This window comes from Staurois parvus, unplaced genomic scaffold, assembly GCF_062004578.1.
Source record: "Staurois parvus isolate SC_StPar_1 unplaced genomic scaffold, SC_StPar_1.0 ptg001428l, whole genome shotgun sequence".
Classification (NCBI taxonomy): domain Eukaryota; kingdom Metazoa; phylum Chordata; class Amphibia; order Anura; family Ranidae; genus Staurois; species Staurois parvus.
The window spans coordinates 711,243-737,858 of record NW_028319224.1 but is presented as its reverse complement, the minus strand read 5'-3'; the positions used below and the strand labels follow the sequence as shown (position 1 = coordinate 737,858).

The 26,616-nt window shown below is 46.0% G+C and overlaps 1 protein-coding gene across 1 annotated transcript in view; it reads right to left on the bottom strand.

Annotated features, from left to right (window-relative positions):
• SLIT1 (slit guidance ligand 1) overlaps window positions 1-26,616 on the bottom strand; it is a 615,356-nt gene that overhangs the window by 63,602 nt on the left and 525,138 nt on the right. The window contains exons 27-28 of the mRNA XM_089662084.1: window positions 17,279-17,403; window positions 7,885-7,979 (exon numbers count right to left, since the gene is read on the bottom strand). Coding sequence (XP_089518210.1) covers window positions 7,885-7,979; window positions 17,279-17,403 — 220 coding nt within the window. The remainder of the gene's footprint in view (window positions 1-7,884; window positions 7,980-17,278; window positions 17,404-26,616) is intronic.

Genomic DNA, 26,616 nt, shown 5'->3' with positions numbered 1-26,616 from the left:
TCACGTCATGAATGAATGCATTATGGGTCAGCGCGCCTTGTCTGCGCGCCTTCCCAGAGATCCCCGCTCCGTCGCCACACATGTCGCCGCCATTTTTGGGAAAATTCGATTCGTGCATCCGAAGTTTGCTAATTTTCGGATTCGGCGCGAATCGAATTTTTCCTGATCTTCGAAACGAATTCCACTTCGCCAAGTTCGATTCGCTCATCTCTAGTTATGGGTTATATACGTTGTGTATAACTATATGTATTTGCATCTTTTGTGAGGGGGGTGCGCAGGGTGCTGTTTACAGACACTATAGCCTAAATGGCGAAACGCGTTGGGACACAGCGTGCTCCCATCATTTCGACTATGTCAAACCCATTGATGGTTATGGCTTATATACGTTGTGTATAACTATATGTATTTTCATCTTTTGTGAGGGGGGTGCGCAGGGCGCTGTTTAGACACTATAGCCTAACTGGCGTATAGTATATAAGTCATAACCATCAATGGGTTTGACGTAGTCAAAATGATAGGCGCGCGCTGTGTCCCAACGCGTTTCGCCATTTAGGCTATAGTGTCTGTAAACAGCACCCTGCGCACCCCCCTCGCAAAAGATGCAAATACGTATAGATATAAACAACGTATATAAGCCATAACCATCAAGGGGTTTGACATAGTTGAAATGATGGGAGCACGCTGTTGTCCAACGCGTTTCGCCATCTTGGCTTCTTCAGGGGCTCAAGGGATGCAGCTGATGAACAGAGAGACACTGTGAACTACAACAGTCTATAAAAGACACAATTTTGCATTTATACATAATGGGTGCTAAAGGCTCCAGGTTTTTTTTACATAGTTAGTCTGGCTGAAAAAAGACAAAAGACCATCCAGTTCAACCATAGAAAAAAAAAATTTATAATCCTCCACCCACAGTTGATCCAGAGGAAGGCCAAAAAACAAAAAACAGCAAAGAATGATGCAATTTGCTCCTGCTGGGAAAAAAATTCCTTCCTGACCCCCCGTGAAACAATCGTGACCCCCCCAAAAGGCAATCTATGCATTCTATGGTAAAAAACCTTCTCTGTGCAGAAGCACCCTCAAACACTTAACTGAGCCCCATCCTGATACAGCGATGTACATGAGAGCCTTGGTTCTCCAGGGTCTCTCACTCCAGATTGGCTGAGGCAGCGGCGTCTGTCAATCATAGCCAGTGTGCCAATCAGGAGAGGGTGGGGGCAGGGCCAAATCATGGCTTTGTATGTGAATGGACACCTAGAGCCGTTTTTCAGGAGTGAGCCTGCTTCGGTTCCCCCATAGCAAGCTGCTTGCTGTTTGGGCACCTGACAGGAGGAAGGGGCCAGGAGTGCCGGCGGGGGACCCAAGAAGAGGAGGATCCAGGCTGCTCTGTGGAAAACCACTGCACAGAGCAGGTAAGTACGCCATGTTTGTTATTAAAAAGATTAAAAAAAACCCCAAGACTTTAGTAGCACTTTAATTCTTTGAGTCGCTGACCTGGAGCAAGCATGCAGCCCACACTCTTGATTTACATAACTGTTCCATGTAAGTATTTACAAGGGTTAGTTTATGCTTACCGTATAATTGCCCATGCGTCCCACAATCTCGGGTACAATAATCATTGCTCAGAAAAAGAAGCATGTTTTTCAATGCCATACCTGTAGGTCATCTCGAAAAACTCCTAGGTAGGCGACCCTCCCCATTCTGCAATGATGGCAGGATGTGCTGGATGTTGGACGCGCTTCCCCAACTTTGGAGCAACAAGCTTTCTGGCTCATTCAAAACCCATACCCCTGCAGCATGCTCTCTCTTTCCCTCTTCTGCTGAAGGATGGGGGGGGAGATGTCGCCGACATGGGAGTTTTTTGGACAAGCTTGGGAGAGGTCATGTAGGGCCTATGGGCAAGACTTTGAAGAGCAACTGTCTCTGATCTTAGTAGTTTGAGTTGCTAATCTGGAACAAGCATGCAATATCTTCAAAAAAACTCCTAGGTTGACAACCCCACCCCAGCCTGTCTATATGCTGGGCATTGGGAGCGTGTCCCCAGCTTTGCATCAGCAAGCCTCATGGCTCATTCTAAACCCACGCATATGCAGGGATCTCTCTCCTTCTTCTGTTGGAGGATATAGGAGAGAGATGTCACCTACATGGGAGTTTTTTGGACAAGCTTGAGAGAGGTCATGTAGGGCCTATGGGCAAGATTTTGAAGAGCAACTGTCTCTGATCTTAGTACTTTGGGTTGCTGATCTGGAACAAGCATGCAAGGGCCTATGGGCAAGACTTTGAAGAGCAACTGTCTCTGATCTTAGTACTTTAGGTTGCTGATCTGGAACAAGCAAGCAACGCATAAAGTCAGAACTCCTGATTTGCATACTTGTTCAATGTCGGTGACTCCGGCATCTTCACGACATTAAAAAACATTGGTCAGGTTTTGAACAAGCAGCATGTTTTGCAATGTTGTACCTGTAGGCCGTCTGCCACCTCTTCCAAAAAAACTCCTAGGTTGCAGGGGCTTTTGGAGGTGACTAGCGGCTAGCCTTCTACCCACTGATTATGGCCCATGGTGATTTTGTCTGCTCTCAGTGGATAGAAGGCTAGCCCCTAGTCCCCTCCAAAAGCCCATGTCTTGGTTGGGTCTCTCATATTTCACCCTCACGCTAAAACTGCCCATGCATTCCAGCATTTCCAGTAGATTGAACCCCCTCAAAAAAAAGTGGACATCTCTTTCAGTGGCTGCCTGCCGCTTCTCCCAACCCTGTCCCAAAACACTCCTAGGCCGACCTTCCCCAGAACATGCTAGATGTTAGGTGCTCACCCCCAGGTGAGATGTTAGGTGCAGCACAAAACTCATGCATGCGCAGTGCATGGGTAGGGCGGGAAGTGGCTTTGCCTACCTTGGAATTTTATTTTTGGACAGTCTTGGGAAAAACCGCACATAACCTACAGGTATGACAACGAGAAAAAAAAAACTCATCCCATTTTTTAAAGCAGCCAAGGGGTTGGCTTTAAGTGGGAAGATTGATTTCAGGTTTTATTTTTCTGGGGAGTGTTTTTGGCTTTCTGGCGCAATGACAGTTATGGCAAGGTCAAAAAGTGAGAAGTCTGGTTGTCACCTGAGCAGGAAATCTCATAATACGGGCAGCACTGGGGTCCCCAGTTGGAATCCCGGTCTGGGATTGTTTTCCTGCAGGAGCTCCAGTTTCCTCCCAAAACTCCAAAGACATGCTGGTAGGTTAACTGGACCTTAGAATGCAAGTTCCTCGAGGACAGGAAGAAAGGAAATGCTCCACTCAAGTCGCCACACTCTCAGGAGCAGGTTCCTGGTGGTCATCGGCCACTAAAACAGATTCTGCAGCAAGCCCAGAAAAAGAAAAGGAAAAGCTCACTGTATTAAACGCGTTACATAGTTACATAGTTAGTCTGGCTGAAAAAATACAAAAGTCCATCCAGTTCAACCAGAGAAAAAAAAAAAATTAAATCTGTTCATTCAATAGCCCAACATTACAGACTAGTCTATCCTTTACAAATCCAACGCGTTTCATGTGTCGGGTGAAACGCGTTGGTTTCAGAGAACTTGTAAGACCTGAACCATATAATGTCTTTCTTTTTGGATAATCTATTAACCTCTTGCTGCCCATGTAATGCATATGTGCAAAAAGGGTTCGCAGATAAATAATTTCAGAACTTTTTCCACCTTTAATGTGACCTATAAACTGTACAACTCAATTGAAAAGCAAACTGAAATCTTTTAGGGGGGAGGGAGTAAACAAAACACTAAAATAATGTGGTTGCATAAGTGTGCACACCCTCTTATAACTGGCCTTCTTTAGAAAGTCCAGCACTAGATAACATGTACTCAGACAAGCCTTACAGAAACATTGTTTCTCCAAAAAGTCTAGCACTAGGTAACATGTACACAGATAAGCCTCCCAGAAACATTGTTTCTCTAGAAAGTCCAGCACTAGGTAACATCTACACAGATAAGCCTCCCAGAAACACAGTTTCTTTAGAAAGTCTAGCATTAGGTAACATCTACACAGATAAGCCTCCCAGAAACATTGTTTTTTTAGAAAGTCCAGCATTAGGTAAAATCTACACAGATATGCCTCCCAGAAACATTGTTTCTTTAGAAAGTCCAGTGCTAGATAACATCTACACAGATATGCCTCCCAAAAACATTGTTTCTTTAGAAAGTCCAGCACTAGGTGACACCTACACAGATAAGCCTCCCAGAAACATTGTTTCTTTAGAAAGTCCAGCGCTAGGTAACATACTCAAATAAACATGGCTTCCAGATATTTTTTTTTTTAGAATGTCCAGCACTAGGTAATGTCTACATAGATACGCCTCCCAGAAACATTGTTTCTTTAGAAAGTCCATCACTAGGTAACATCTACACAGATAAGCTTCCCAGAAACATTGTTTCTTTAGAAAGTCCAGCACTAGGTAACAAGCACACAAATAAGCCTCCCAGAAACATTGTTTTTTTAGAAAGTCCAGCCTTAATTAAAATCTACACAGATACGCCTCCCAGAAACATTGTTTCTTTAGAAAGTCCAGTGCTAGATAACATCTACACAGATACGCCTCCCAAAAACATTGTTTCTTTAGAAAGTCCAGCACTAGGTGACACCTACTCAGGTAAGCCTCCCAGAAACATTGTTTCTTTAGAAAGTCCAGCATTAGGTAACATCTACGCAGATACGCCTCCCAGAAACATTGTTTCTTTAGAAAGTCCAGCACTAGGTAACATCTACACAGATAAGCCTCCCAGAAACATTCTCTTTAGAAAGTCCAGCACTAGGTAACATCTACACAGATAAGCCTCCCAGAAACATTGTTTCTTTAGAAAGTCCAGCACTAGGTAACGTACTCAGATAAACAAGACTTCCAGATAAATTATTTTTTTAGAATGTGAAGCACTAGATAACATCTACACAGATATGCCTCCCAGAAACATTGTTTCTTTAGAAAGTCCATCGCTAGAGAACATCTACACAGGTAAGCCTCCCAGAAACATTGTTTCTTTAGAAAGTCCAGCACTAGGTAACATCTATACAGATAAGCCTCCCAGAAACATTGTTTCTTTGGAAAGTCCAGCACTAGGTAACATCTACACAGGTAAGCCTCCCAGAAACATTGTTTCTTTGGAAAGTCCAGCACTAGGTAACATCTACACAGATAAGCCTCCCAGAAACATTCTCTTTAGAAAGTCCAGCACTAGGTAACATCTACACAGATAAGCCTCCCAGAAACATTCTCTTTAGAAAGTCCAGCACTAGGTAACGTCTACACAGATAAGCCTCCCAGAAACATTGTTTCTTTGGAAAGTCCAGCACTAGGTAACATACTCAAATAAACATGGCTTCCAGATATTTTTTTTTTTTAGAAAGTCCAGCACTAGGTAACATCTACACAGATACGCCTCCCAGAAACATTGTTTCTTTAGAAAGTCCAGCGCTAGATAATATCTACACAGATAAGCCTCCCAGAAACATTGTTTCTTTAGAAAGTCCAGCATTAGGTAACATCTACACAGATAAGCCTCCCAGAAACATTCTCTTTAGAAAGTCCAGCACTAGGTAACATCTACACAGATAAGCCTCCCAGAAACATTCTCTTTAGAAAGTCCAGCACTAGGTAACGTCTACACAGATAAGCCTCCCAGAAACATTGTTTCTTTGGAAAGTCCAGCACTAGGTAACATACTCAAATAAACATGGCTTCCAGATATTTTTTTTTTTTAGAAAGTCCAGCACTAGGTAACATCTACACAGATACGCCTCCCAGAAACATTGTTTCTTTAGAAAGTCCAGCGCTAGATAATATCTACACAGATAAGCCTCCCAGAAACATTGTTTCTTTAGAAAGTCTAGCACTAGGTAACATCTACACATAAGCCTCCCAGAAACATTGTTTCTTTAGAAAGTCCAGCACTAGGTAACATCTACACAGATAAGCCCCCCAGAAACATTGTTTCTTTGGAAAGTCCAGCACCAGGTAACGTACTCAGATAAACAAGGCTTCCAGATACATTTTTTTTTTTTTAGAACGTCCAGCACTAGGTAACATGTACACAGATAAGCCTCCCAGAAACATTGTTTCTTTAGAAAGTCCAGCACTAGGTAACATCTACACAGATACGCCTCCCAGAAACATTGTTTCTTTAGAAAGTCCAGTACTAGGTAACGTACTCAAATAAACAAGGCTTCCAGATATTTTTTTTTTTTTAGAATGTCCAGCACTAGGTAATGTCTACATAGATACGCCTCTCAGAAACATTGTGTCTTTAGAAAGTCCAGCACTAGGTAACAAGCACACAGATAAAAAGCTCCCCTACTACGAACTGTAAAGCCAGGGGGGGGGGTCACGTTGTCACAATCACTCGTTTAGCAAGCTGTTTGCAGACGACACCGCCATATTTAGAGGAGCTCGAACCGGAGACTAACTTTAAATGTTTCCATAGAAACTCGGGAGAAGACGATCTGCAAAGCCCCGCAGCCAGAGCGAATCTATTTTAAATGCACCTGCAGACAAAAAAAAATCCTCGACAATAATATCTGCAAACACAACAAAAGTGCAGCTCTCATTATCTAATGTACGCCGCGCCGCCTTCCGGAGGACGAGAACCTTCGCCTTTCTTCTCTACACAAACTTCCCACAAGAAGAGAAGAAATGCTGTACAGAGAGCGCGCGGCGGATACCCGACCATTCTCCTGTCAATGGTAGGATGTTCGTTCTGCCGCACAAAGCGTCGCCGTCACGGAAACACTTCATACTAAACGTAAAAAAAAACTTCCCCGAGACGCGTTGGGTTCAAGAAAAGCGCTTTAGAATATTCGATGGCAAAAGTAGGACTTGAGTCGTCGCGATCGGTGCTGGACTATTTTTTCGGCCTAGGCAAGACCAGCTACTTGCGCCCCCCCCCCAACCCAAAGAAAAAAAGACAAAAAAATTAAAAAAAAAACAGTAGAAAATATTAAAATCAACAAAACACAAAACTGCTAAATTTCTTTTAATCTACAAAAATAAATGCCATCAGATGCCACCAGCACCAATATTTTTTCGCCCCAGGCAAGACCAGCTACTTGCGACCCCCCCAAAAAAAAGAAAGAAAAAAAGAAATGCCACCAGCACCAATATTTTTTCGCCCTAGGCAAGACCAGCTACTTGCGCCCCCCCAACCCAAAAGAAAAAAAAATTAAAACCAGCAGAAAATATTAAATCAACAAATCATGAAACTGTAGAAAGTATTAAATCGACAAATCACGAAGCTGCTACATTTCTTTTAATGTACAAACGTAAGTGCCATCAGATGCCACCAGCACCAATATTTTTTCGCCCCCAGGCAAGACCAGCTAATTGCGACCCCCCCAACCCAAAAAAAAAGAAAAAAAATGAAAAACAGTAGAAAATATTAAATCGACAAATAACAAAACTGTAGAGAATAATAAATCGACAAAACACGAAACTGCTACATTTCTTTCAATGTGCAAAAATAAGTGCTAGGCAAGACCAGCTACTTGCAACCCCCCCCCAACCCAAAAAAAAGAAAAAAAATGAAAAACAGTAGAAAATATTAAAATCGACAATATTCAGGCCGGCGGGCAGCATGTTGCGGTGGATTGCCAACCGCACCCTATCCAAGTCAATGAGACCACATCGCAACAATATCGCAACAATGTCTACACTGTGGGATGGTGAGATCTCGGTAACAGATCTCCCTGGGGGGGGGGGGGGGGGGGTAAAAAAAGACAGGAGTTCAGAAGTTGGCATAAGCACCATCTGAAGCCCGATCCGCCACAGATGGCTTTTCAGAGGCGTTTACAAACCTTCCGTGGATAATACTGCCATGTCTTCGCCCCAAACACCACCCGATATACTCACATGAAGCCGCTAGCGTCGTCTTTGGGGTGACATACGCCCTGATTTTCACACGGGTTGCTGGAACACGCATTCAGGGAGATCTCACAATTCTTGCCCTGCGGACACAACAAGAGAACCGTGATTATTATGATACAGGATTTATATGGCGCCAACAGTCTGTGCAGCGCTGTACAACATGAAGGAGACCATACAGCTACAGCGTTAGGAGGGGCCCTGCCCACAAGAGCTTACAATCTAAGGGACGAGCTGATAGAAGAAGGTCAAGTTGTTAGGTGGAGGTGGGATAGGCTTCTCTGAAGAGATGAGTTTTTCAGGGTCCTCCTAAAGGTGGCCAGAGTAAGAGAGATAGAGAGTTCCAGCGGATGGGAGAGGCTTTGGACAGATTGTGCGAAGAGAGTTCCAGAGGATGGGAGAGGCTCTGGACAGATTGAAGTAAGGAGTTCCAAAAGAATGGAAGAGGTTGGGAGTTCCAGAGTATTGGAGAGGCTCTGGATAGATTGGGGTAAGGGGTTCCAGAGGATGAGAGAGGCTCTGGACAGATTGAGTTTGGAAGTTCCAGAGGATTGGAGAGGCTCTGGACAGATTGGGGTAGGGAGTTCCAGAGGGTTGGAGAGGCTCTGGACATATTGAGGTAAGCAGTTCCAGAGGACGGGAGAGGCTCTGGACAGACTGGGGTAGTGAGTTCCAGAGGATGGGAGAGGCTCTGGACAGATTGGAGTAAGGAGTTCCAAAAGAATGGAAGAGGTTGGGAGTTCCAGAGTATTGGAGAGGCTCTGGATAGATTGGGGTAAGGGGTTCCAGAGGATGAGAGAGGCTCTGGACAGATTGAGTTTGGAAGTTCCAGAGGATTGGAGAGGCTCTGGACAGATTGGGGTAGGGAGTTCCAGAGGGTTGGAGAGGCTCTGGACATATTGAGGTAAGCAGTTCCAGAGGACGGGAGAGGCTCTGGACAGACTGGGGTAGTGATTTCCAGAGGATGGGAGAGGCTCTGGACAGATTGGAGTAAGGAGTTCCAAAAGAATGGAAGAGGTTGGGAGTTCCAGAGGATTGGAGAGGCTCTGGATAGATTGAGTTTGAGAGTTCCAGAGGATTAGAGAGACTCTGAACAGATAGCAGTAAGAAGTTCCAGAGGAATGGAGAGGCTCTGGACAGATTGAGTTTGGGAGTTCTAGAGGATTTGAGAGGCTCTGGACAGATAGTAGTAAGGAGTTCCAGAGGAATGGAGAGGCACTGGGCAGATTGTGGTAAAGAGTTCCATAGAATTGGAGAGGCTCTGGACAGATAGGGGTAAGGAGTTCCAGAGGATGGCAGAGGCTCTGGACAGATGGGATTAGGGAGTTCCAGAAAATTAGGAGAGGCTCTGAGCAGACAGAGGTTGGGAGTTCCAGAGGATGGAAGAGGCTCTTGACAAATTGAGTTTGGGAGTTCCATAAGATGGGAGAGGCTATTGACAGATTGGGGTAAGGAGTTCCAAAGAATGGAAGAGGCACTGGACAGATTGGGTTAGGGAGTTGCAGAAAATTAGGAGAGGCTCTGGACAGACTGAAGTTGGGAGTTCCGGAGGATGGGAGAATTTCTTGACAGATTGAGTTTGGGAGTTCCAGAGGATGGGAAAGGCTCTGGACGGATAGGGGTAAGGAGTTCCAGATGATGGGAGAGGCTCTAGACAGACTGGGGTAAGGAGTTCCAAAAATGGAAGTGGCTCTGGACAGATTGGGCTAGGTAGTTCCAGAAAATTAGGAGAAGCTCTGGACAGATAGGGGTAAGGAGTTCCAGAGGATGGGAGAGACACTGAACAAATTGAGGTAAGGAGTTCCAGAGGATAGGAGAAGCTCTGGACAGACTGGGGTAAGGAGTTTCAAAGAATGTGGCTCTGGACAGATTGGGCTAGGGAGTTCCAGAAAATTAGGAGAGGCTCTGGACAGATAGGGATAAGGAGTTCCAGATGATGGGAGAGGCTCTGGACAGACTGGGCTAGGGAGTTCCAGAAAATTAGGAGAGGCTCTGGACAGATAGGGGTAACAGACTGACAGATTGGCGTAGGAGGGATTGGAGGCAGAGGGATTGGCGTAGGAGGGATTGGAGGCAGAGGGATGGGAGAAAGAGGGATTGGAGGCGGAGGGATTGAAGGCGGAAAGATCGGCGGCGGAGGGATTGGAGGCGAAGGGATTGGAGGTGAAGGGATTGGTGGCGGAGGGATTGGCGGAAGAGGGATTGGCAGAAGAGGGATTGGCGGACGAGGGATTGGCGGCAGAGGGACTGGAGGCAGAGGGATTGGCGGCGGAGGGATCGGCGTAGGAGGGATCGGCGTAGGAGGGATCGGCGTAGGAGGGATCGGCGGCGGAGGGATTGGAGGCGAAGGGATTGGGGGCGGAGGGATTGGTGGCAGAGAGATTGGCGGTGGAGGGATTGGCGGTGGAGGCATTGGCGGCGGAGGGATTGGTGGCGGAGGGATTGGGGGCGGAGGGATTGACATAAGAGGGATTGGCGGCAGAAGAGGGATTGGCGGAAGAGGGATTGGCGGAAGAGGGATTGGCGGCGGAGGCATTGGCGGCGGAGGCATTGGCGGCGGAGGGATTGGTGGCAGAGGGATTGGGGGTGGAGAGATTGGGGGTGGAGAGATTGGCGGCAGAAGAGGGATTGGCGGAAGAGGGATTGGCGGCGGAAGAGGGATTGGCGGCCGAGGGATTGGAGGCGTAGGTTTGGAGGCAAAGGGATTGGCGGCGGACGGACTGGTGTAGGAGGCGTATCTGCTCCGCGTCCCAGCTGCACACACAGATCCATTAAGACCGGTTGCAAAAAAAAAACGGGAAGAGAAATGCCGCCGCGTACTTCCTGAAAAGTGCGGCACGTGACGCCGGCTTTAAAAGCACCACTTGGGCGGCTCGTGTTAGGATGATGTGCAACGCCCAGCCGTCTTGTCAGGGTTCCTAGAGGCGGCTTCGAGGGTTCTACCTTGTTGTAAAATAACAAAACTAAAAAAAAAAAAATTCCGCTGGGAACGCCATCCTGAACCACCTGTCGGAACAGGAGAAGGCTCTGAATTAACAACCGATTCAGAAAATGCTAAATATTGGCGGGTTTAATTGTGCTTCCTTTTATAGCGCAAAATAAAAAAAAAAAAACACGCAATCAGCACCTTTTGTCAGGTAGGCAATTTGCATTTACTAAGAAATATAGAAATTTCCGTACATCTTGAGAAGTAAAAATGGCAGAGGGAATTTTTTTTTTGCCAATCACTGGACACTTGTAATTTTCTTGTTTTTTTGCCAATTGCTGGACACTTGTATTTTTTTTTTCTTTTTTTGGCCAATCACTTGTATTTATTTATTTATTTTCCAATCACTGGACACTTGTATTTATTTATTTATTGTAATCACTGGACATTTGTATCTATTTATTTATTTATTGTAATCACTGGACATTTGTATCTATTTATTTATTTATTGTAATCACTGGACATTTGTATCTATTTATTTATTTATTTATTGCCAATCGCTGAAAACTTGTATTTATTTACTTAATTTTTTGTGCCAATCACTGGACACTTGTTTTTTTTATTTATTTTTTGTGCCAATCACTGGACACTTGTTTTTTTTTTTATTAATTTATTTATTGCTAATCACTGGACACTTGTATTTATTTATTCATTTATTGCCGATCGCTGGACACTTGTATTTATTTCTTCATTTATTTATTGCCAATCGCTGGAAATTTGTATTTATTTATTTATTTGTTTATTTTTGCCAATTGCTGGGCACTTGCATTTATTTATTTATTGCCAATCACTGGACACTTGTATTTATTTTCTTTTTTCTGCCATTCGCTGGACACTTGTATTTCTTTTCTTTTTTTTTTTTTTTAAAAGATTTGAAGAAAACTGGTCAGTAATGTATTGTAGCATTTATTGGACCGTCATACCGAAAACAAAAAGTACATTACGTGAAAGATCTGCTGATAAACTACGGGGTGGAGTTATAAAAAATTTGCATAGCATGTAAATGAGTTCTGTGCATAATCGAATGTTCTCTATTCTCTGTAGATCGAACGTAATTTATTAAAAAAAAAAAAAAAAAAAAAGCTGTGTGAATGGGGAAAATACCACATTGTACCTGAGGAGCATGCACTTACTACTCAGCGCCAGCTAGTGGCCATAATGAGGTATTTTCCACATTCACACCGTTGTTGCCTATACATTGGAGGGGGGGGGGTAAAACTGCAATAAAAACTTTGATAAACTCCTTAAAATTAATGTTGGGGGTGGATTTTTTTTTTCTTGCATGTAGAATTTTCAAGACACAGCGTTCGCAAGGTGTCATAGGTTCACATTGTACACAAGTCTGTTTTACCAGGGCTCGACAAATCCCAGGTGCCGGGGCCACTACAAATTGCATCCTGGGGCCCGGGCTTTTGTCAGCCTATTCACTGTTGGCAGTGGTATCACTATGGGGGTGTGGACAGCACCCGGGTGACACCCATGAGAGGCTCCTGGTTCCTGTATCATGGTTGCCATTGGCTGATTTTCAGACACGTGTCTATGCGGGATCTACTGACCACAATAGATCCTGCCCCTGTCCCCACCCACCTTGTCCTCATAGCACACACTATGTACGGGGGGTTTAACCACTGAGGGGTCTATACGGGGGGGGTTAACTACTGAGGGGTCTATACGGGGGGGGGGTAACTACTGAGAGGTCTATATGAGGGGTTCTACTACTGAGGAGTCTGTACTAGGAGGAAGGGGGAGTTCAACCACTAAGGGGTCTGTACTGGGGGAAAGGGGGGTCACCATGGTGACACTGTACTGCTAGGGTGACAGTATGTAAAAAAAAAAAACATAAATAATAATATAAAAAAATAAAATAAACATTTAAATTTTTTTTTTTTTTAAATTATAATTTTTGGTTATAAACTTGGTTATAAATTTGGGTTATTTTTTTTATTAAAAGATTTATGATGAAATATTATTTATTTGCAAAATTTTATAGGAGAATCACTTTTTGTTCAAAATTTTTGGACATTTTCATTTATATAGCAAAAAAAATAAAAATCCCAGCGGTGAATAAATACCACCAAAATAAAGCTTTAAATGCTAAAAAATTCATATGGGTACAGTGTTGCCTGACCGCGCAACTGTCATTCAAGGTGTGATAGCGCTGAAAGCTGAAAATTGGCCTGGGTAGGAGGGGGGGCGGGGGGGGGGGTGAAAGTGTCCGGACTGGAAGGGGGAGAAAGTGTCCGGACTGGAAGGGGGAGAAAGTGTCCGGACTGGAAGGGGGGGAAAATGTCCGGACTGGAAGGGGGGGGAAGTGTCCGGACTGGAAGGGGGGGAAAATGTCCGGACTGGAAGGGGGTGAAAGTGTCCGGACTGGAAGGGGGGGAAGTGTCCGGACTGGAAGGGGGGTGGAAAGTGTCCGGATTGGAAGGGGGGAAAGTGTCCGGACTGGAAGGGGGGAAAGTGTCCGGACTGGAATGGGGGGAAAGCGTCCGGACTGGAACGGGGTGAAAGTGTCCGGACTGGAAGGGGGGTGAAAGTGTCCGGACTGGAAGGGGGGGGGAAGTAACCGGACTGGAAGGGGGGGGGAAGTAACCGGACTGGAAGGGGGGGGGGAAGTAACCGGACTGGAAGGGGGGGAAAGTGTCCGGACTGGAAGGGGGGGAAAGTGTCCGGACTGGAAGGGGGGGAAAGTGTCCGGACTGGAAGGGGGGGAAAGTGTCCGGACTGGAAGGGGGGGAAAGTGTCCGGACTGGAAGGGGGTGAAAGTGTCCGGACTGGAAGGGGGGTGGAAAGCGTCCGGACTGGAAGGGGGGTGGAAAGCGTCCGGATTGGAAGGGGGGAAAGTGTCCGGACTGGAAGGGGGTGAAAGTGTCCGGACTGGAATGGGGGGAAAGCGTCCGGACTGGAACGGGGTGAAAGCGTCCGGACTGGAAGGGGGGTGAAAGCGTCCGGACTGGAAGGGGGGGGAAGTAACCGGACTGGAAGGGGGGGAAAGTGTCCGGACTGGAAGGGGGGAAAGTGTCCGGACTGGAAGGGGGGGAAAGTGTCCGGACTGGAAGGGGGGGAAAGTGTCCGGACTCGAAGGGGGGGAAAGCGTCCGGACTGGAAGGGGGTGAAAGCGTCCGGACTGGAAGGGGGTGAAAGCGTCCGGACTGGAAGGGGGGTGGAAAGCGTCCGGACTGGAAGGGGGGTGGAAAGCGTCCGGATTGGAAGGGGGGAAAGTGTCCGGATTGGAAGGGGGGAAAGTGTCCGGACTGGAAGGGGGGGGGAGTGTCCGGACTGGAAGGGGGGGAAAGTGTCTGGACTGGAAGGGGGGAAAGTGTCCGGACTGGAAGGGGGTGAAAGTGTCCGGACTGGAAGGGGGTGAAAGTGTCCGGACTGGAAAGCGGTGAAAGTGTCCGGACTGGAAGGGGGGGAAAGTGTCTGGACTGGAAGGGGGGAAAGTGTCCGGACTGGAAGGGGGTGAAAGTGTCCGGACTGGAAAGGGGTGAAAGTGTCCGGACTGGGAGGGGGTTGAAAGTGTCTGGACTGGAAGGGGGGAAAGTGTCTGGACTGGAAGGGGGGGGAAAGTGTCTGGACTGGAAGGGGGGTGAAAGTGTCCGGACTGGAAAGGGGTGAAAGTGTCCGGACTGGAAGGGGGGAAAGTGTCCGGACTGGAAGGGTGGGGAAAGTGTCCGGATTGGAAAGGGGGGGGGAAAGTGTCTGGACTGGAAGGGGGGAAAGTGTCCGGACTGGAAGGGGGGGGAAAGTGTCTGGACTGGAAGGGGGTGAAAGTGTCCGGACTGGAAAGGGGTGAAAGTGTCCGGACTGGAAGGGGGTGAAAGTGTCCGGACTGGAAGGAGGGGGAAAGTGTCTGGACCCGCCCCTTTTGTCCTCACATTTCATCCTGCTCCCCTATATAGGCTTCAAACATGTCTAGTCTTTTCAGCTCTGAGGAAGGGAGCTCGTCTCCCGAAACGCGTTAGCACACCCTGTCGCAAGACCACCACTTGCTGGGACCGCCACGTTGGTTCCTTGCTTTTATTTATGACTTTTGGTTTGTGAGTGTACACTTTTGTCATTCTCCATAAATTCTTTATCACGGCACTGAGCGAGGAGAGTGCGCCCTTTTTTGCTCTTTTCTGGTATTATCAAGATTCCCAGATCTTTAGAGGGCTGCACCTCAGCGAGTGACCGCTACCGCGTCCCTGGGACGTTTATGGACCTGAGCGCTGGTTTTGCTTTTCTTTCTTGCTTTATCTTGTACCATTGAGAGATTGTCTCAATGAACGCTAAATGTTCTGATAGGATGAGGTGGAGAGGCGGGGTGGTGACATCTCGGTGTCTACCTCATCCAATCAGGGAATGCTTTGCATCTTTTGAGACAATGGAAAGCGATCTCTGAACAGCGCCCGTGCCGAGAGGTCGATCTCCTGTGTTCACAATGCAGCAGGGCAGCCGCTCAGTACGGGAGCCGGAAGCAAGTGGAGATCACTGTAGTAGTTGTGTAGTAGCGGTGTAGTAGTGGTGTCTATACAGTCATTTCCAGAGGGATCCCCCAGGCATTGTATATACAGAGTTACATTGGTTCAAGGTTAATGCAGCCAGCAGGAACAGGTTCTATTCTGACATGTTTCAGGTTAGGCACAGCACGCTCTCTTGGAGGAAGCACTGTGCCTGGCACGAAACATGTCGGAATAGAACCGGTTCCTGCCGGCCGTATTAATGAATACTATTTTACTTCAATTGATACATAGTTACAATGCCCTGTGAGTAGGCACGGATGTGTCACACATTTCACAGAGCCCGCCTACTGAGAGGAGGAGTCTCAGGAGGCTTAGTCGGTACAGGACACAGTAAGGTACCATGGGATATGTAGTTCTTAGAAATGGAGAAGCTGCAGAGCATGCTGGGAACCCAGGAAGTTGTGGAAAGAGACAGCCAGCAGACAGGCAGCACTCACAACATGAAAGGAGAGTGTTCAAGTAATCTTATATTGGATTGTCAGATATAACTATTGCTTGTATTGTTATTACAATGCTGATGTTGTAGAATGAAAGTGTGTGCTGCGACCACAGATCTACTTTAAATGTATTTTAAAAAGGACACATAACCATGTATTTTTTTTTGTTTTTACTTTTTTGAATAAATGGATGGAGTTTAGCTTTTATTAATGGACTGCCTTTATTATTGGACTGCTTTTAATAATGGAGTTCCTTTAATAATGGACCACTTTTAATAACAGACTTCCATTAATAACGGACTTCCTTTAATAACGGACTTCCTTTAATAATGAACTGCCTTTAATAATGGACTGTCTTTAATAATGGACTGCTTTAATAATGGACTGTCTTTAATAATGGACTGTCTTTAATAATGGACTTCCTTAATAATGGACTTCCTTTAATAATGGACTTCCTTTAATAACAGACTTCCTTTAATAATGGACTTCCTTTAATAACGGACTTCCTTTAATAATGGACTTCCTTTAATAACGGACTTCCTTTAATAACGGACTTCCTTTAATAACGGACTTCCTTTAATAACGGACTTCCTTTAATAACGAACTGCTTTTAATAATGGACTTCCTTTAATAACGGACTTCCTTTAATAATGGACTTCCTTTCATAATGGACTTCCTTTAATAACCGACTTCCTTTCATAACGGACTTCCTTTAATAATGGATTTCCTTTAATAATGGATTTCCTTTAATAATGGACTGCCTTTAATAACGGACTTTCTTTAATAACGGACTTCCTTTAATAATGGACTTCCTTTAATAATGGACTTCCTTTCATAACGGACTTCCTTTAATAATAGACTTCATTTAATAACGGACTTCCTTTAATAATGGACTGCTTTTAATAATGGACTGCTTCTAATAATGGACTGCTTCTAATAATGGATTTCCTTAATAATGGACTTCCTTTAATAATGGATTTCCTTAATAATGGACTTCCTTTAATAATGGACTTTCTTTAATAACGGACTTTCTTTAATAACGGACTTCCTTTAATAACGGACTTCCTTTAATAATGGACTGCTTTTAATAATGGATTTCCTTTAATAACGGACTGCCTTTAATAACGGACTTCCTTTAATAATGGACTGCTTCTAATAATGGACTTCCTTTAATAACGGACTTCCTTTAATAACGGACTTCCTTTAATAACGGACTTTCTTTAATAACGGACTTCCTTTAATAATGAACTGCTTCTAATAATGGATTTCCTTTAATAATGAACTGCTTTTAATAACCGACTTCCTTTAATAATGGACTGCTTCTAATAATGGACTTCCTTTAATAATGGACTGCCTTTAATAATGGACGTCCTTGACAATAGGCCAATACTATTCACACAAAAACCCATAAAATCTCTCTTTGAACACGAACCTTGCTCCAGTATGGACCTTACCTTGTATCCAGGTGGACAGATACATTTGTAGTACTCCACGGGATCGTTCTGACAGACGCCTTGGTTCCGGCATGGACTGGACAGGCAGGGATGGCACTTGGCCTGGATACTTAGGCTTGGCGGCCCTATAAAATATTTAAAGCAACGTAACTTATGATGTCATATGACTGCAAGTCCAGGTCCCTGGAATACTGACCTACTTTGTCAACCAGAAACTAGAACATCATATTCTGGAACACTGCGTCCAAGTTGTATGCAATACGAAGGCCTTCATACGGAACTATGGACTATTCATATCAGGAAATATATGTGATAGCACAGAAATCACTGAATTCTGCCTGAATGTTGATATTAAGGGAACCCTTGCCTGTGAGAATACCTTTTTCTCTCCTGGTTCCTCCCCATCCTTGGAGAACCTTTTCCCAGCACTTCCTGCTTTCTTGCCTAGCCAAGAATGACGTAGAGCACCCCCACTGCTTCAGTGTTTTGCTGAGGGGCACAAGCACACGATTTTGCACATGTGCAGACATGACGCTTCTTTCTGGCAGGTCCTTGGCAACTGGTCAGGTATTTGGGATCCCGTACATGTACACACATGGTGCAGGTGTCTACAAGGTCCCAGATACCAGGACCCACTGGCAAGTATGCATGCTTGGGAATCTCTCAAAAGCCCCTAGGTGATAACATTTTGTTATGATGGGTGTAACGGAACCGTCCCAGTCTGCGTTTGGGTATTTCCGTTATAATACCGCTTCCCCGTCTGAACACCGACCACGGACACCACCGCTGACCATACAAGACTAGATGAGACCAGTCTTGAAGTAAATCAGGAAATAGACTACTTTATTTTAACACAGATACAAGATATACAAATTCAACCCCCCCCCCCATAATGACACAGGGCGGGGAAATCTAGATTTAGTAACAAGAGACACACCAGCAGACAGTCACATCAGGAGGGAGGGCTGCTGGAGACACCCCCCACCAAGCCAATACACAAACACATACACCCCACCCAAAGTGACTCCCGTCACAATGGGTTCTCTTTTTCGAGACATCAGGGGTCTATTAGACCCCTGATGTTTCAGCTGCTCTTCAATGAAGCTAATGGAGCACAGATCATGCTTTATTAGCTTCTTTTCTGGCCAAGGAAAGAGACAGCTGAACCCAGAAATGATGGAAGATGTCGTCTCTGGGTTCTTACTAGGTTATGGAGATCAGCAAATGGACATGTGCAGACATAATGCTGCTTCCTGCCAAGTCTTTGGCAACTGGCAGAGACCTTGCAGAAAGCCTGGGCATTGCAGAGATCCCATGTATATGCACACATGGTGCAGGTATCTACAAGGTCCCAGATATCAGGACCTAGAGGCAAGAACACATGAATGGGAATCCCTCAAAAGCCCCTATGTGATACAACTTTGTTGTGATGGGTTCTCTTTTTGGAGACATTAGGGGTCTATTAGATCTCTGAAGTCTCATTTACTCTCCAATGAAGCTAATGGAGTAGAGATCGTGTTTAATTATCTTCTTCTCCGGTCACATTGGCCAGGGAAAATGACAGCTAAACACAGAAGTGATGGAACATGTCGTCTCTGGGTTGTTACTAGGTAAGGGAGATCAGCAAATGCACATGTGCAGACATAATGCTGCTCCCTGCCAAGTCTTGTAGTATCTACAAGGTCCCAGATACCAGGACCCAGAGGGAAGAACACTCCTTTCTTCTCTGTGGAATCCACCAGGCCGGTCTCAAGTCGACCAATGAGAAACCTTGCAGGGGTGTGCAGGTACATATCTGCTATGAGGCAAAAAAGGCGTTAGCCTTGGGAGGCATTTTTTCGGGGGGGGGGGGGGGGTGCCACCCCCCAGGCAGAAGGGACCAGTGGCGTCGCTGTAGGGGGTCAACTGTTCCCCTGCTAGGGATGGAGTGTATCGGGTGCGGGCGGGGCTCGGCTTGGCTCCGGCGGGGAGGAAAGTTTCAGCTAGACTGTGCTTGAGCAAGAGGGGGGCGGCCTAGGCTGTGATCAAGCGAGCTCGGCTGTGCTCGGGCAGAGGGGGCATCGGTCTCAGCTGTGCTCGGGTGGGGGGCAGGTTCAACTGTCTTCAGGTGGGCTCGGCTGTGCCCGGGCGGGGGGAAGGGGGTCTTGGCGGAGCATGGGTGGGGGGCGGTTTAGGTTGTCCTCAGGCAGGACTTGGGCTCAACTGTTTAGCTCCTTCATTACTTCTGCAGTCTCTGACCATCTTCTGCAGTATGTCTGCAGTCTCTGACCATCTCTTGTATCATGTCTGCAGTCTCTGACCATCTCTTGTATCATGTCCGCAGTCTTTGACCTTCTCCTGTATTATGTCCGCAGTCTCTGAATGTCTCTTGTAACATGTTTGCAGTCTCTGATCATCTCCTGTAGCATGTCTGCAGTCTCTGACCGTCTCCTGTAGTATGTCTGCAGTCTCTGACCATCTCTTGTATCATGTCCGCAGTCTCTGATCATCTCCTGTATTATGTCTGCAGTCTCTGACCTTCTCCTGTATTATGTCCGCAGTCTCTGAATGTCTCCTGTAACATGTTTGCAGTCTCTAACCATCTCCTGTAGCATGTCTGCATTCTCTGACCTTCTGTATCCTGTCTGCAGTCTCTGACCGTCTCCTGTAGTATGTCTGCAGTTTCTGACCGTCTCCTGTATTATGCCCACAGTCTCTGAACGTCTCCTGTAACATGTGTGCAGTCTCTGACCTTCTCCTGTATCCTGTCTGCAGTCTCTGACCGTCTCCTGTAGTATGTCCGCAGTCTCTGTCTCCTGTAACATGTTTGCAGTCTCTGATCATCTCCTGTATTACGTCTGCAGTCTCTGACCTTCTCCTGTATCCTGTCTGCAGTCAGTGACTATCTCCTTTATCATGTCCACAGTCTCTGATCATCTCCTGTATTATGCCCGCAGTCTCTGATCATCTCCTGTAGCATGTCCGCAGTCTCTGATCATCTCCTGTAGCATGTCCGCAGTCTCTGATCATCTCCTGTACTGTGTCTGCAGTCTCTGATCATCTCCTGTATTATATCTGCAGTCTCTGGTCATCTCCTGTATTATATCTCCAGTCTCTGATCATCTCCTGTAGCATGTCCGCAGTCTCTGATCATCTCCTGTAGCATGTCCGCAGTCTCTGATCATCTCCTGTAGCATGTCCGCAGTCTCTGATCATCTCCTGTGTCATGTCCACAGTCTGTGACTCCTGAGACAAAGCTCTACTAGGAAGAGGAGTGACCTAAAGAGGAAGGGGTGGGGTTACAGATGAAGGGATGAATCTTAAACAGCAAAGGGTGGGACAAATTTAGATGGGGGTGCCCAATTTTAGCCTTGCCTTGGGCAGCAGAAAACTAAAATACACCACTGGGGGTGTGCGTGGGGGCAGGAAGACTGGCAATTACCAGGTTGTCTGAAAGTGATCCAGGGGCTTCACAACCACCAAATCGCTTCCATCTGGCAGTTGACGTAAAACCAGGGGCGGACTGACCATTTGGAAACTCGGGCACTGCCCGAGGGCCCGGGGACAGTAGGGGGCCCATGAGATGCCCCTGGTACCTTTTTCATAGGTTTTTTTTAGTTTGGGCAAGGACACAGGGGCCCCATGATCCCTTATTGCCCAGGGGCCCCATGAGTTGTCAGTCCGCCCCTGCGTACAATTTTCAGATTTGCGCACAGTGGGGGTGTGGGTGGGTGCAGCAGGAGTAAAGACACAGAGTTTGGTTGCAGTTAAACTCAGAACTTGTATTGCAGAGAATTCCAACCACAGACAACCCCATTGTAGAACGCTGTTAAGGGTAACTCTCACAGTTCAATTCTTGGCAGAGATGCAGCGAGTAAAGGTGCCCCGACAGCATCTGTCTTTAGAGGGCGGAATGTGGACTGACAGGTCCGGTCCCAAAGGGGGGCCTACAGTACAGAATTGTGAGTCCCTGGCCTGTCCCTATTCGTCTGGAACCTTTCCCTGTTGCTTGACCTGACAGTTGGGGGCTCATTCGCCTACTCTAGCCACTTTGCAAAATGCGTGCCAAAACCCGGGAGGCAAGGACCTATACAGTATCTCCCAGAAGTGAGTCCCCCCTCCCCTGGACTGTATACTATATATACAGTTGCAAGAAAAAGTATGTGAACCCCTTGGGATTACGAGGAGTTTTGCATGAATTGGGCATAAAATGTGCTCTGAACGTCATCTAAGTCACAACAATAGAAGAACACAGTCTGCTGAACATAAATCTACACAAACATTAGATGTTGCCATGGTTTAATTGCACATAACATGTAAACATTCACAGTGCAGGGAGGAAAAAGTATGTGAGGCCCTAGCTTAATGACTTCTCCCAGAGCTAATTGGAGCCAGGAGTGAGCCAACCTTGACTCCAATCAGTGTGATGATATTGGATGTGTTACTGACAGCTGTCCTGCCCTTAAAAAACACACACCTGTTTTGGGTTTACTGGTTTCAAGAAGCACTGTCTGATGTGAACCATGCCTCGCAGAAAAGAGTTCTCAGAAGACCTACGATCAAGAATTGTTGACTTGCATGAAGCTGGAAAGGGTTATAAAAGTATCTCCAAAAGCCTTGATGTTCATGTGTCCACGGTAAGACAGACTGTCTACAAATGGAGAAAGTTTAGCACTGTTGCTACTCTCCCTAGGCGTGGTCATCCTGTAAAAATGACTGCAAGAGCACAGCGCAGAATGCTGCATGAGGTAAAGAAGAATCCCAGAGTGTCAGCTAAAGACCTACAGAAATCTCTGGCACATGCTAACATTTTTGTTGACACATCTACAAGATGGAAAACATTAAACAAGAATGGAGTACATGGGAGGACACCACGGAGGAAGTCATTGCTGTCCACAAAGAAGATTGCAGCACGTTTGAAGTTTGCAAAAGCGCACCTGGATGTTCCACAGCACTACTGGCAAAATATCCTGTGGACAGATGAAACCAAGATTGAGTTGTTTGGGAAGAACACACAACACTATGTGTGGAGAAAAAAAGGCCCAGCACACCAACATCAAAACCTCATCCCCACTGTGAAACATGGCGGAGGGAGCATCATGGTTTGGGGCTGCTTTGCTGCCTCAGGGCCTGGACGGATTGTTGTCATTGATGGGAAAATGAATTCCAGAGTTTATCAAGACATTTTGCAGGAAAACGTACGACCATCTGTCCGCCAACTGAAGCTCTGCAGAGGATGGGTGATGCAACAGGACAATGACCCAAAGCATACAAGTAATTCAACAAAACAATGGCTGCAACAGCACAGAATACGCCTTCTGGAGTGGCCCAGTCAGAGTCCTGACCTCAACCCGATTGAAATGCTGTGGCATGACCTTAAGAGAGCGATTCACACCAGACATCCCAAGAATATTGCTACACTGAAACAGTTTTGTGAAGAGGAGTGGTCCAAAATGACTCCAGATCGTTGTGCAGGTCTGATCTGCAACTACTGGAAACGTTTGGTTGAGGTTATTGCTGCCAAAGGAAGGTCAACCAGTTATTAAGTCCAAAGGTTCACATACTTTTTCCTCCCTGCACTGTGAATGTTTACATGTTATGTGCAATTAAACCATGGCAACATCTAATGTTTGTGTAGTATTATGTTCAGCAGACTGTGTTCTTCTATTGTTGTGACTTAGATGACGTTCAGAGCACATTTTATGCCCAATTCATGCAAAACTCCACGTAATCCCAAGGGGTTCACATACTTTTTCTTGCAACTGTATATATATATATATATATATATATATATATATATATACACAGTATCTGTCAGAAGTGAGTCCACCCCTCACATTTTTGTAAATATTTTATTCTCTCTTTTCATGTGACAACACTGAAGAAATGACACTTTGCTACAATGTGACGTAGTCAGTGTACAGCTTGTATAACATGGAAATTTGCTGTCCCCTCAAAATAACTCAACACACCGCCATTAATGTCTAAACCGCCGGCAACAAAAGTGAGTCCACCCCTGAGTGACAAGGTCCAAATTGGGCCCAAAGTGTCAATATTTTGTGTGGCCACCATTTTTTTCAGCACTGCCTTAACCCTCTTGGGCATGGAGGTCACCAGAGCTTCACAGGTTGCCATTGGAGTCCTCTTCCACTCCTCCATGATGTCATCATGGAGCTGGTGGATGTTAGAGACCTTGCGCTCCTCCACCTTCCGTCTTCCACTCCTCCATGATGTCATCACGGATCTGGTGGATGTTAGAGACCTTGTGCTCCTCCACCTTCCGTTTGAGGATGCCCCACAGATGCTCAGTAGGGTTCAGGTCTGGAGACATGCTTGGCCAGTCCATCACCTTTACCCTCAGCTTCTTTAGCAAGGCAGTGGTGGTCTTGGAGGTGTGTTTGGGGTCCTTATCATGTTGGAATACTGCCCTGCGGCCCGGTCTCCAAAGGTAGGGGATCATGAAAAGATAGAATAAAATATTTATAAAAATTTGAGGGGTGCACTCACTTCTGTGAGATACTGTAAAAGCTCTGCTGACCCAAAGATGGCCACCAGTGGTCACCTGGATGCAGCATAGCCAACCAGAAAGCTGCCTCCAGGAAACAATAGAGAAACTGACTTTCTCCTGACATCCTTTCCAGGCTGTGGCACCGCTCTGGTGGAGCTCCACCTACAGAGGACTGCACATTCCTACAAGGGAGATTTACTAAAACTGGAGCACACAAAATCTGGAGCAGCTGTACATTGCAACCAATCAGCTCCTAACTTCAGTTTGTTTGACTAAGCTTTGACAATAAGACCTGCAAGCTGATTGGTTACTATGCAGAGCTGCTCCAGCTTTAATACATTTCCCTCACTGTGTTCAACCTCACTAAAGCCACTGACGTGCTACATACATCGGCAGCAGTAAAAGGGTTAAAAGGAATGTTTTGCATGGCTCCGCCTGCTGTCATAAAATGAGGACTAATTCTCCGTATGGTTATATTCTCTTGTTGGGTCCCAAGTTCTTACGCCATAGAATTTCCATGCACTGGCCCGATGACAGCCAAAAAGCCTGAAACAGCTGTACACAGTTTGGAACCAAGACCAGGGGTGTATTTACCACAAGGCAAACAAGGCATTGTTCCCGCGCAACATGGCGGAGAATTTAAACGCCGTTCCTGCTATTAAATTACAGAGCCTGCTTATGTTCCTGACCTATCCATGCACCCAGAGGAGGGAATCCCTGTAAACAGGCTGCAGACCCATCCATCCTAAAGGGGACCTCTGGATGAGCAGACCTTAATCCAGCCCAAGATATTTCTGCTGTGCTGTTCCATACCTGGAAAGAAGTGTACCAGACGCCTGACATATCCTGCTCCCCATAGTGGACCGTGGTGGATTTATTTATATGTGTATATGCTATGCGCATCTGGTGAGTACGCAACTTTATTAATACTTCCAAGCACAAGCATCTGAGTTCTGCAGCAGTTGGGATCATAAATTAATATCCTCATTTATTATTTATGAACTTTTATCTGTCACTTTTATTAGCGCTGCACTTCTTATTTACAAACAAGGCATTGGCCTAGGGCGGCATTTTTCAGGGGGGCACGGAAAGGAAGAAGGGAAACACACAGCACGGGGAACCAGGTGGGATCTGAGAGAGGTTGCAGGCTGCTTGAAGATGTATGCAGAGTCTGACTTTTGTTCCCAGGGATGGCCGGAGCTGTGAAGGTGAGTGTTTTATCTCTTGCCGGGGGGAGGGTTGCCAATGTATGGATGGGCAGTGGTAGTGGAAGGCTTTCTAGGGTGGGGGTGGGGTGTTGCTGGTCAATGGGGGAGCCAATTTTTGTGTTGCCTAGGGCAGCACGAAGCCTATATACACCACTGACCAAGACTCTATGATATTAGGGTACATGTGCACTATACAACGGCAGTTCTGGATGTGCAATCTGGCCAATGGGGTGTGAAGCAATGGCGTGCATGGCTCCACCCACTACTACCCTGAAATGAGGACTAACGATGAGGACCGATGCCCTTATTTTTTGGGACATGAGATGAAACGAAACACGTGACCACCTTCTGTTCTTCGGCTCTTAAATAATCCAGAGAACGCTGCTTACGAAATCTATTTTAAACAAGAAAGATGACTTAAGCAGCAGATTTTTTATAGCTTCAGAGCGAACCGTGATTTCTGCTCCAGTGAGCGTTGGTGACAAATATTCAGAGAAAGCAATTTCCATAATGCATTGCTGACCAAAAAAAAAAAAGTGGCACACGGAGGCGCAGGTAGTAAATCAGGATTCTGTCTCTTCAACCCACAGGAGAAGCATAAATAGAGCGACCCTAAAACAATGGCAGAAGGTCGCTGAGCTGGGTGTGGGATGCAGCCAGGCTGGAGAGGGACAGATGGAAGAGAATTGCACATTAGATCAGCAATGAAGGTCATTCTAATCAGTGGAGAGCTTGGAGAATCCCATCTTTCGGAGCCGCAAGGTTTTCTGTAGGTGGCTGTGACTATCACGTTGTGCAACGTCGCCCCTATGGCCAGCACATTCACCCGGAGAATGGCGTGTGATTACGGGGAGCTGCAGCTCGTGAGAATGTAGCGTTTTAAACACGACTTCCTGGCCGTAAAGAAACAAAAAAAGGTATATAAGTGGAGACAACCTCCCAAAGGCAGAAATGCTACGGGTCCTGGTAAAAAAAAAAAACTAGATGTTTTCCTTTCCGAGGTTGGACTTTTTTAGGTTAATTTCACCTGCTCTAAATCGATAGTTGCTATTGTGCAGTAAAACATGTGGGAGATATGGGAATGTAAAGCTATATATACTAAGAGTGTCTCAAGAGGGTTTCATGGTGTGTCTCCATGGAGACGTGGCTGGACCGGAGAAAAAAAAAAAAAAGCATCATGGCGGCAGAGCCCATTAGGAGGCAGCACAAAGTTACTGGAATGCTATGAATGTTACAAGAAGGTCCTGCAGCACGCGCACAGCAATGGTGGCCATTAAAAACAAAAGCTGAAGGGGCTTTAAGAGCTCCTTCAAGTTTGACTTTTGCATCAGAAGTGTAAGGACTGGGTTTGGCAGGATACACGGCAAGATGGAGGATACGCTCTAGGATGAGGCAGAAAAGGCCAGCGGACCCATGTTCTGCATTAGAAGGGTACCGACGGTATGGTATGGTGGCTGGACCAGAGAAAAAAAAATGCATCATGGCAGCAGAGCCTATTAGGAGGCAGCACAGTTACTAGAATGCTATGAATGTTACAAGAAGGTCCTGCAGCACGCGCACAGCATTGGTGGCCATTAAAAACAAAAGCTGAAGGGGCTTTAAGAGCTCTTTCAAATTTTGCTTTTCAAAACAGAAGTGTAAGG